The 12,875-nt window shown below is 33.4% G+C and overlaps 1 protein-coding gene across 5 annotated transcripts in view; it reads left to right on the top strand.

Moving 5' to 3' along the window:
• The window catches only part of Adcy2 (adenylate cyclase type 2 Ac76E), a 268,794-nt gene that overhangs the window by 95,609 nt on the left and 160,310 nt on the right, over positions 1–12,875 (top strand). For all 5 annotated transcript variants that reach the window (XM_076416314.1, XM_076416308.1, XM_076416312.1 and 2 more), the window contains one exon: positions 11,051–11,187. In XM_076416314.1, the coding sequence (XP_076272429.1) occupies positions 11,051–11,187 (137 nt within the window). The remainder of the gene's footprint in view (positions 1–11,050; positions 11,188–12,875) is intronic.

Below are 12,875 nucleotides of genomic sequence, written 5' to 3'. Positions count from 1 at the left end.
CGCTAGAGTGGAATCCTTTAGAAAATAATTGATTTTATTTGCATTTTCGCGTTCTATAAAACAACAATTTTATTTAAATATTTCATTGTTTATTGTATTATTATTTGCATTTAAACAAATCACATTAACTTTAAATGCATTTTGCTGTAAAAGTCAATACTTAGGCCGATTTGAACCTATTGTATTGAACTGTGGGGTACAACTGGCAAATCTAACATAGATATCCTCGAGAGGTTTCAGATAACGTGTTGTGAGTCATCGTCGATGCCCCATATGATATGATACGTGTCCAACAAACTGATTCAGCGCGATATCCCCATAGAACCCAAAACGTAATGCGAAGTACTTTGAAGCACTATTAGTGCATTCTAATGCACTCGCCAAATGTGCGCGATAACGGTGTAGTGCATAGACTCAAACGCAGACTACCATACGAACTAATTAATAGACACATAGAGTGAGATTTAATAATCTCTAGAATAAGCTAGAATAGTTTTTAGAATAAGTTAGGATAAACTTTAAAATAAGAATGAATAGTATCTAGAATAAAAGTTAGATTATAGTTGTAGAGCAGGTCATTTACTGAAGTGATCTTCTGCATGCTAGGATGGTTAGATTATATATCTGAAATCATATAATAGTATTTATTCCCCACGGGAGATTGTTGACGTTCTAGGAGATTAAAAAAAACACTTTAAATGCTGCAAAAATAACGCCAAATAATAAATTATTTCTCCCATTATTTCTTACATTTTTTTATATGTGAGCACTGTCAGAAATCAAAAGGGGCTTAATCAAATCAACACAGTGAGTGTCGCTTTGTATCTGAATGCAAAAATTTATAGTAAATCTTTACTTTATAGAGATTTAACATCTAAAAGTACAGTAACAATTCAAATTAATTATTTTACCAGTAGAAAAAGTTAAAACGTACTTGACCGAATTCTAAAAAAAAACTATGATTGTGCAATTAACTTATTACAGGGATGTTTTTGTTATAGTATATAAGACTCTATTCATGAATAATGAACATATATAAACACGGGGTATAATTTCCAACTTCTACGCAACGTTGCCAACTTGTAGGGAATTTACCGTAAATATAATATCGATAGTCGGAATACTTCTGCAAGAACTCTATATACCTACATAAATATTTAAAAATATTTTTAAGTTGCTTATCGATATCAAATGGTCCTCCTTATTATCCTATTATTATCAGTAACGGTAACAATTAATTACGTAAGTTCTGTGCTAATATTCTAAACGGTGAATTGACGTGTTTGAGTAATTCAGGGCATTTTTGTAGGTTTAGGCTAAATATACATTAGTTTAAAAGCTGTAGAAAGCATGGAATATTTGAAGAAAGATGAAGATGTATCTATAGCAGAATATGCAAGGAATTTTAGATTGCATTGGTGCCATTTTATATCCAACGTAAATCTATGCTAGTGCTTTACAAGTCTGTGACATCAGAAGAATTAGGTAATGAGTGGCGATATCATGCTGTATTTTGATCAACATGGGTTCGAACTTCATGGAGATAACATTGATGATGGATGTTGCGGGCGAATACTTGTTCCCAAACATAAAACTTGTGATGTCCTTACTGCTGACACTGCCGTTTCCTAACACATCAGTCGAGTGAAAATTCCGAAAACATTTAGAAACAGAGAATAGCAATCGACTAAATGCGGATACTGCAGTGTCTTTAATGGCAACAGGGGAAGAGATCAAGAAATTGTTTGGAAGTCCCAAGACTGACTTACACTTTATTAATTCATAACTTTAACATACACTTTATTTCGTATGAAAAAAGTATGGGTTACCGTTGAGATTTCACAAAATCATTCTGAGTGGAATTTGTGAAAATGTTCTCCCAATTTAGGGAATTTAACTTGGATTATCGGGGATTATTATAATAGATTAGTATTGGCAACGCTGCTTCTAAGTTGTATCATTCCGTGACGATTGTAATAAGCGAATGAAATATAATAATAGAATAGAATACCGATTTCAATTTTACCAGTTTATTTTTACTGGTGTTAAAAATGCAACAAGATTTATATTATATATACACAGGGACAATATTTTTCTTCCATGATTTGTTGATACAATACTTGGGCGTAATTTTTTCTAGTTCTCTAGAAAAAGAAAAACACGAAAAATCTTGTCCTTTGTCCCCCGATATGATTTTATTCTCTTGTGTTTAAGGTGGTAGGCGTATGTGGGTTTCGTAAATTTATCACATTATTTATATTTGACTATTTATATTTTACATTGAGTTATTTGTAATTGCGATGTCTTTAAATGTCGGTAAGTTTTTATGGACTTTATAACATATTACATTATCCATAAATGCATGATATATGTGCCATTTCATTCTACTGACCTTAACCACAAAACTGTACAAGTTATGTTGTGCCTAAATAATATAGGGTCGGGCAAAAGTCCCGCTACCATTTTTGCTTTATCCATTGTGTAGACGTCTAAATTTTATTATGGATAAATATACGCCACAAGAACGAGCGGAAATAATGACAATATTTATTGAAAATAATCGTTCCATTATTGTCACTCAGCGGAAATGGCAGCAATGGTAGCGGGACTTTTATCCCCACGTTTTATATTTATAATTTTTTGAAAATATAGAGTATTATGTCTAAAAAACATGTATTTGCGGCAGACATTACCTTTCTTGTTTTATCAATATGAAAAAAGCCGGTGAAATTGTCGTTTTTTGTTAAAAACTTACGGTAAACGTGCTCAAACCATAAGAAGACAACATCAAAAGAAAGAACGTCTTTGTAGGTGAAAACGTTTGGAGATACAAAATTGTAGGGGATTCAACACAAACTCAAAAACAGTTGTTGAAAAGTTGAATGTGAGCCGTGCCGCAATTCGAAAACGACTCGAAGCAATGAAAAAAGTCCACATGAATTGAATGACCCCACAGTTACTATATAAAAAAATTGTCAGTGAAATGCTGCTTAAATGGTATGAGGTACAGGCTAATTTCTTCATTGAGTAGCGAAATGGAGGTCTGTTCTCTGTGTCTGGTGGAACTAGATTGGTGTTGTATATTATGAACTATTGAAACCTGAAGAAACAGGTAACACCGACAAAAAATCATTAATTTTAACTGTGTATTGATGTAACTATCTTATATAGCTAAAATAGTCAAAGAAGCGCTAATCACTTCAACAGGAAGTTTTATCGGACCCGCCGTATTTTCCAAACCTGGCTCCATCTGACTACCACCTTGGGGAATAGAATTTTTTCGCAAATCTCGTATTCGCTTTAGTACAAGTTAAAAATGACTCGATGAATGGTTTGGCTCAAAGGTGAGTTAGCTCAAGGGGTTCTCTGAGGATGATGTCGATAATTTGTCCAAGATATTTTCTTTAACGAAAAACCGTAAAGACTTATCGACACACCTGGTATATTGGTAGAGATGTATGATTAATTATACTGGCAGACGTTTAATTGAAAAATTCTATTTTATTTATTTTGGTCGAAATTTTTTGATATTTTATATTAAAAGAACCAAACTTAATCAATCTCATATCAATGCAACTAGATCATACGCTATGATGCCTGGTATATTTTGAACATTATTCCCTGTCCTAATTGAAGGTGGCTTTGAATAAACTATTTTGTTGATAGGACAAACAGAATTTGAAAACAAATTACGAAAACAAATTACTGCAAATTATAAACATTGCTGTGGTTTCAATCTTACCATGATAAACAGATTAAGTTCATTAAAAAATTTACTTTGAGCTGATCTGATTTTTTTTAAAAACTACAGTACTCAACAGATGAATTGAAAAGTCCCCGGTCTGACACATAGATGACGCTACTCGAATTAAATCGATATGTTTTTAGTTAGCACTAACACTCAAAAGATGCGTGTATAAATTTGACATCTGTCGGATCATTAGTTTGTGAATTATAGCATTTTGAGTGAAGCAACTTTTGTTATTGTGAAAAGAATGGATAAAAAGGAATTTCGTGTGTTGATAAAATATAGTTTTTTGCAGGAAAAAAATTCTGTTGAAGCAAAAACTTGGCTTGATGCCGCGCTTCCGCACACTGTCCCACGAAAATCAACCATCAAGGATTGGTATGCTTAGTTTAGACGTAGTGAAATGAACACCGAGGACGGTGAACCCAGTGGACGCCAAAAGAGGTTGTTACTGACGAGAACATTTAAAAAATCCACAAAATAATTTTGAATTACCGTAAATTTAAACTGAGTAAAATATCAGACACTAAATTTACAAGGCACGTACAGAATTTTCACATATTTTTCATCTAAATTGAAATTTGAGGGCTTCCTTCAATTTCTCTTTTCTCCAAACAGATTCTAATTTGGTTGCAATCGGACCTATATATTACATATATATTCACTATATATTACATGAGATAGGTTTGCAATATTGCAATCTTAATTTACAAATTGGTTTATTGTGTTTATATAACCGAGGCTAAAATTAGGAGTAATATTTATACACTATACAAGATCTTGTAGATTGGAACGTTTCAATATTTTGATTTCTTGCAAGTTGTACAGTAGCTGTGTTGGTTCGACATTGTGATTTGGTAACCTTTCATGTTTTAAGGCAAAATCTTAGATAAATTCGTAAATATATTTGATTTAGATATCATCTCGCAGTTTTAGATTGGTTACCTAGCGATAAACATTGTTATTTAATTAAACAACTTTGTCTTGGCAAAGGTCCGGTTATAAATCGATTTGATGTTTTAGTACAACCCCATATTTGCACCCCATATGTTTAAATAGGCTTCATAATTAAATAATAAAGCAATCCAATGCAGCTCTTAGATTTCGGGACCGATCTGATCTGCTTTTTCTTTAATGTGACGCTTTCAATTTAATCTATTATTGAGAGAGATGCCGAGATATTTCGCTCTTTGTGCTTAAGAAATCGGGTATCCTTCAAATGATATAGTTTTTGTCATTTCGCTGCAACGCAAAATTAGCATGAACAGATTTCGTACAATTAAGCTGTGGTTTCGATAGTCTTTAGTATATTTGAAGATCTTGTTGATTACCACTGCACACAGGTTGTCTATATTAGGAAAACAATGTTATGCATTCCCTAGGATACAGCTGACATGTATATTTCCACAATTACGCCTTAGTAAAATAATAACATAATATTAAGCACAAATAGCTTCAATAAACTTTGGTAATATTTCAATTAGCCCTGCTTCAGCGTAAGGATATAGCTTATTAGGTTAAACAAAATAAGATACTAAAAACTACATTAACGTTTTTTACGGTTGCTTCTTGTCTTGTTACGTTAAAATATATTTATATGCTAAAGAAAAAAAAGCAGGCATAATCTTAAATCGCTTTTGTCCTTAAAGGAGGACCTACTATTCACTCGCAGTCTCCCCGGCATGCTGCAAAATTGGATACCGGTTTTTCTTTTAATTCCCCATTATACGTCCTCTTTTCCCGCGTTCCCTTTGAGGTTCTGTCACGATTATCATCTAAACGATCCGACGGGAAAGTATTTAGAGAATGTTTAGGAGCCGGAGAAAAGAGAGAAATAAAACAGAACGTGCGTGACGCAAGGATTAGAAGTGATGGCGACGCGGCGGAAAGACAATTGGACTATTTTCAGCGACAAGAGGGTTGTTGCCTTTTTTCGGTGGTGAGGAATTGAAACCTATGTTTTTTGTCTTCGGTTCGACAGTTGTAGGACTTTTAACCGAGTATTTTAGTCCAGAAATTAAAAAAAATCGCTTTTAAGAAAATTATTCATACAGAAAATGAAGTTATAGAAAAACCTCACACCACTCACTCACTCAGAGCTAATCGGTTTGGTGCAACTTGAGATATCATGTCAAATGTCTACGAAAATCGCGTTTAATAGTTTAAGTTTCGTTTTTAGATACCGCGTCACTAAAACAACTAATATATATCCCCGAAACTAATTCAAATGTTGGAAAACTATCTTAATGGGATACTCTTAAAGAGTTAAGCTTCGAAAAGAAGAAAAAATAGATTTTATTATATTAATAATTAAATAAATTATATATATATATATATATATATATATATATGTATATATTATTTCAAAAACTATTATGTAAAACAATTATATACAAATAATATTCATTAACTTGACGAAAATACAGTATAGAGAGCAATACAATACAACATCGTTAAGACATTTTAGGGTAAAAATGATGTGGCTCGGTGAATGGAGGTAAAACGAAATAAAACAGTGGTGTTTACATGATGTGACCGTTATTTATTGACAATATAAAAAATGAGAAAAATACAAAGATAAAAAGGATGGCAGCGGAGTTACCTGTTGACGAGGCTTGGGCAGTCGATGGTGGCACGTCTTAACCGAACGAGGGTTGAGCACTGAATCACCGAAATACCCTTCAATAATATCCCAGATAAACGTCTCGGGGTTGCCGCCAGCTATTCGGTGTCGGGTTCCAATTGGCACCCCGCCCGTGTTCAACATCTGGGATTATATTTCTGGGTATTTTGTAGACCGTTATTCCACGATGTAAAATTCGACATGCCTCAATTCGCTACAACATGTTTATATGTAATTAACAATAAACATAAATCAAATGTATTACATAAATAAAATCAAATATGAGTGATAGAAATAGCAATATTCGATTATGAGCATTATATTATAGTATATGAATTGATCTATTTATATTTATGTTCAAATAAAAAAAGACATTTGTTTTTATTATGCTATAATTTATGATTGTCTTCTACGAAGGCAGTTTATTTTGTCGGTATCCTTTTGCATTTCACGCCTGGTAATTTTAAATTAATTATTGGTGATCTGAATTGCCATTTATTAATTAATGAGAGCGAGAAAGTGAGATTTTGAGCAAGCTATTTAAATAAAAGCAATGTTATTTTCGATTCCTGAATAAACATTTTTTGTGCAATAAACATAACCAAAACCTAGGAGAGTTTTTAGGAATACCTTGAGGATTGTGAAGAATGAATTTCAAGTGTTAATTAGTGGTTTATTGAATTGCGTTGTGTTCGTACTAACACAAATGAGGATGAATATTCTGATTATCCAAAGAAGGTCCTCACGCCAGCAATTATCAATGGAAATTCATGGAATAGTGTTGGATAATCCGAGAATGAACGAACGTGAGCTGGCTAACACTGTAGGCATCTCAACTGAGCGGGTACATCACATTTACATGAATATTTGGATATGAAAAGGCTATCCTCGCAATGCTTGTCTCCGCAATTGCCCACATCGACAATGTTGTGACTTCTTCAAATGAGTGCTTAGGGATGTTCAGTGGCAATTCAAATAAGTATTTGCACCCTTTCGAAACATAAATACATTACAAAACACCAGCATCAGAACAATGAGGTTCCCGGGTGAACGCGCACCAAAGAAGGCAAAGTTGTCGCTGGCCACAGCATTTTGAGATGCTTCAGGTGTCATTTATGTTGATTATCTTGAAAAAGGGCAAAGCAATTACCGGTCAATATCATTGAGAGTTTTTCAACAGGATTTATTCATCAAGAAAATATAGGTGTAGTGACTATGGAAAAATTAACAAAATGGGCTACGCACTGCTAACATATCTAACATATTCTCCAAATTTAGCCCTTCCGACTGTTTCCTCTTTCGAAACATGGAGAAATTGTTGAACGGTAAGATATTTTAGTCTAATGAACAGGTAATCGCTGAAACAAACGTCTATTTTGAGAGTTTTAGGTATATGTTTATGTTTGGATTTTTTTATTTATTATTTAATTATTACATTGTTACTAAACGTTTCCGTCTAACCTACAATTTGTCTTTATGATAACTTAAATCTAGATATATAACTAGGAGGACCCATCGGCCCTATCTCAGTCTCTGGCGAAATAATATTTATACATGTCACTGCTGTATTTTTATTATATGCACCTCACTACACAACACTCCCAAGATCAGATGGTTTGATTCTTTTGAGTCTGTGTCCTGTTCTGGGGGTATCAAAAAGCTGCAATATTCTCATGAGAATGGAGTCTTTCCTCATGCCCCCTTGCAATTCTCTTGATTTCTTGACTGACTGTGAGTATCTGAAGGTCTCGATGTAGGTAATCAGTCCTATAGTATTTGGGTGCGCCCACAATACCTCTCAGGGTATTGTTCTGAAAAATTTGTGTTTTTTGTTTATGTTACTCTTTGCAGAACATCCCCATAATTGAACTCGATATGTCCATATAGGTTTCAGTATTTGTCTATATAATAGCAATTAATTATGTACTAATAATTGTGATTTTCTTCCAATTAGCCAGTATATTTTATATGTTCCTTCGAGCGAAGTTTTGCATCAAGATTCATTCCGAGATATTTAGCGTTGTTGCTATATGGAATGATGGTACTATTTAATGTTATTGGTGCTTGTACGGTCTGTTTATAGGTGAACTGCACATGTACAGATTTACTTTCATTATTTTTTATTTTCCAAGCTTGTGTCCAATTATTTATATTGTCAATTGTCTGTTGTAATTTTCGTAAGGATTCTTCACTATTGTCTTCGACAGCTATAGTCGCAGTATCATCAGCAAATGTAGCCATCGTAATATTCTCCAGTTGTGGTATATCACAAGTGTAGAGTAGATAAAGCATTGGTCCCAGTACACTTCCTTGTAGTACACCTGCTTTAGCTTCTTTATCGTAGAGTAAGCTTCTTCTTGTTTGACTCTAAACATTCTGTTTGTAATGTACGATTTTAATAGTTCGATGTGTTGTTTTGGTAACATTTTCTGTAATTTATGAACAATGCCTTCATGTCAAACCTTATCGAAGGCTTGTGCTACATCTAAAAATATAGCTGAGCATACTTCTTTACTTTCGTAGGCTTTTTCGATAACATCTGTTATTCTGTGGACATGGTCAGTTGTTGAATGCATGCTAATAAACTCAAACTGGTGTGTTAGTTTTAGGTTTTTGTTCTCTCTATGGTCACTTTTATTCATTTCATCAGCAGTTTTTCAAAAACCTTAGATATTACTGGCAGCAGTGATATAGGTCTATAGGCTTTTATTTCGTTTGGTAACTTCCCAGATTTTGGGATCATTATAATTTCCGCCATCTTCCAAATGCCTGGGACATGTTTTAATCTAAATGCTGTATTGATCAAGTTGGTGAGTTTTATAATTCCCTTTCTTGGTAGTTTTTGCAGTAATTCTCCTGTTATAACTTATCGAACTGGCCTCGTATCATCTACTCTAGTAACGTTAAATATTTTGTACTGTAATTAATTCCATTATAGAATTTTCTAAGAATATAGTAAGGCCCAATATAATTCTGAGTCAAAGTAAAAAAGAATAAGAAATCTAGGGAAAAAAAGGTAATCTATCTACAAGTATAGTACGCCGGTCGTCTATTGTTACTAAATTAACGTTTTCTAGCTACATGAAATCCTTTTTGTTCAAGAGAAGCAGATTCATTCACCCAGTTTCTATGCTACTACTCCCTTTTCTTGTACATCAGATCTTATTTCTTTGTACGTATACCAATCTCAACGGTCTTTTGTTTTATATGTAATAGATTGCCCTCAGATTTTGTTTCCGTTCTTTTTTTGTTTTTATATTTTTACTTAATTAGTTTCTCGTGCCAGAATAGGTTGAAAATAGTAAAAGTTTCTTGTTAATGTTGTTACCAGATGGTACTTTTCAGAAAGTGAATGCCACATCTGAAAATTATTAATAATATTTTATTTATATTCCAAACATCTATATTGTTTATGATTCAATTTTTTGTTGTTTTTTTTATTCGAAGATAAATGTTTTACACGTTAGTACTATTTCCTTATTACCCCACCTTTGGTGGGTTTTAACCTTTTGAATTTTGATATAATTTGTGATACCCAAGATAACCCACAAAATATCTATCGTTACACAGAACCAAATAGGATGAAATATTTTATATGAAGCAGTAGACATTAATGAATGATTGATGATGATGATGATGAGTTTTTCATTCATTATAGATGGAGTTGTGTCATATTTTTATATTATAGTAAGTTATAATGAGACCATGGTGTGTTAAAAATAATAATCACTACATAGTATAAAACAAAGTCGCCTTTTCTGTCCCTATATCCCTATGTGCGCTTAAATCTTTAAAACTACGCAACGGATTTTGATGCGGGTTTTTTCAATAGATAGAGTGATTCAAGAGGAAGGTTTACATGTGTAATACATGCATAATATACTAAGGCAACATTACTAATTTTAGAGGTTTCTAACGTGATGTCGTAAATTAACCTATTTTTTAGACTTATTTAGCAATTAGCAAAAACGCTGCCTAACCCTACGAGTTAGATCAAATTAATGTACTACAGTATTGTACACCATAAAAAGGTCTACAAAAAAGTCCGCGATGGTATATGTTTATCTTTTAGGGATAACCCACATTAACCATTTTTATTGTTTACTTTTTACGTGAGAAAATGGCTTATTTACGAAGCTATTTTAAGCAATACGGCATTAATCCTTATCGAATTAAGTACCTTAAATACAGTGTGCAATTAATATCATCAATATGGTTCCTTACAGCATGTAAATTAAACAAATATTTTCGGAGATATTACAAATTTAAAATTTGCGTTTAAAAATGTGTAATGTAATAAAAATTGTATGAATTTAGATATTCCAAAGATAGCAGGAAATCTTCATAGTAAGTATAGGGGAAGAGGAATTGTTTTACTCCAAATTTAATGCTTGCAGGCCAAGGGTAGTAATGAATGAACCAAAAATACTGGATCGATTTTAATCATGTTTTCATTGAGTGACATAGGCATATATATTTTATGCCCGTGCAAAGTCGGAGCGGGCCGCTATGTTTTTATATACAACGTTCATATTTTTTCTGTAGTGTATTTAATTTAGTATCAGCATTGCACCCGTGCGAAGCCGGGACGGGTCGCTAGTAATGTATAAAATAAACAATAATGTATCATCAAAGTATTAAAATATTTGTTATTGTTAATGAATAATTTCTTCTTTCAGTGGATGGTATGGAATTGGAGACTCTCTATCAGCGCTACTGCATCAGATTGAAGCATGCCCTTTTCCTTTCTGGTTTAACGGTATCAACATTGGTTTCCATTGGTATCCTGATTACCACATGTGTGCTGCATGTTCAGGTAAGTGTTCAGGAGTTGCTTCTTGTTATATTATTGCTACTTTTTAATATTATGTTAATTTAGTTTTAACAGGAAAATAATTATGTTATCACGAAAAGAAAATATACATTGTGAAATCCTTTTTTAAGGTTTCCTTTTTTTGTCAATGTATTTTAATCATAATTTGGAAAACAATTAAAATGTTTAGCCGGCTTGGTTGGCGCAATGGTAAAGGTGACAGGGCGGTTCACCTACTGTTGCGATAGTCGCGGGTTCGAATCCTGCTGGGGCATGGTCGTAAATTGATGCTTGTGATTGTTTCATATTTGTGATTGTCCTAGGTAAGAGTGTAAAATCCGACAAAGAGAATGATTCCAGTCACGCTAGTAACCAGGCTGGGTAAGACCGGATGTCTGGGATGCTTTCTAAGTTGCTCATTTGCCAGTCGGTAGGCTTAGTGCCGAGGACCGTGGTTCGGAGTACTAAACCCTCGTTGGTAAAAAGGACTTTAAAATACTTATAAAAAATATTAAAATGTTTAAATAATACTAATTTCTTCCTAAAAGAGTTTCGTTACGTTCGGATTTTAAAATTTAATATTTTTATAAATAATTTATTTTCGAGTCTCCAGCGCATCCTCAAATATTCAAACGATCACTGTTAAAAATTGCATTCCGCTATATATCTATAGAATTTAACTATTAATATTAATGTGCCCATTTATCTTGGGGTTTCGGGTTGTCAACGTAGCTGAATCATAGTTCCTGCAATATTTCATTTCTATTCCCTCGCTCTATTCGCCCACTCTGTAAAATACTCCTGCTATTCACTATGGTTTTACTGCAATAATACTTTGTATACTTCATTAACTAATTTACAGGGTAGAACAAAAATATTTTTTGAATATTTTCTTTGATACGAAGGGTGCTATTTATCTTTTGAGCATCTTTAATACCAATCGCTGTTAGACTCCAGAAGATGTTTCCAATTCGAAGTTTGACCCTTTTCTGTTCCACCACAATGTTCTTCAGAACGTTTGTCATATTAGCATATGTGTAATTATATCTGAAGACCCACTCTGTGATTTACTCGCTTTAGATCCTGCATTATTTGACGAAAGTTACCTCAATAGTGTTGGAAAAAAGATTGTCTTAAGGGCATGCATTTTCGCTGGTAAATTACTATTTCCTCATTACTAGGCTCAAAATATAGCAAGCCGACTTGAATGGCGCAGTGGTAAAGGCAACAGGATGGTCCTCCTACTGTAGCGATAGTCGCGGGTTCGAATCCTGCTAGGACATGGTCATAAATTTATGTTTGTGATTGTTCAACATTTGTAATTGTCCTTACGTAAGAGTGCCAAATGCGACAAGAAAATGATCCCAGTCACGTTAGTAACCAGGCTGGGTAAGACCGGATGTGTCTCCTGAGATGATTTCTAAGTTGGTCACTCGCCAGTCGGTGACTGTGGTTCGGAGTCCACATGAAACTGTAGGGCCAGTCCAGATAAACCCTGATTGGTAAAAATGAGATTTTAAGATATTAAAAAAATATATACCAACCTTCGTATTTCAAATATTGTTACAGCATTCGAAAATACTTATGTTTAAATTATTAGGTGCTTGAATGGATTCTGATTAGTTTTCCACTATAACAAAATACCTTTATTGAGAAAAATTGTGTGTAATATATATCGGTCCAAATATTTT

This window comes from Rhynchophorus ferrugineus, unplaced genomic scaffold (assembly GCF_030347505.1).
Source record: "Rhynchophorus ferrugineus isolate W39M unplaced genomic scaffold, kcgeb_rfMv2 rfM10, whole genome shotgun sequence".
Classification (NCBI taxonomy): domain Eukaryota; kingdom Metazoa; phylum Arthropoda; class Insecta; order Coleoptera; family Curculionidae; genus Rhynchophorus; species Rhynchophorus ferrugineus.
Note: the sequence above shows the minus strand (reverse complement) of the source record. Positions and strands in the feature narration are given on the sequence as shown.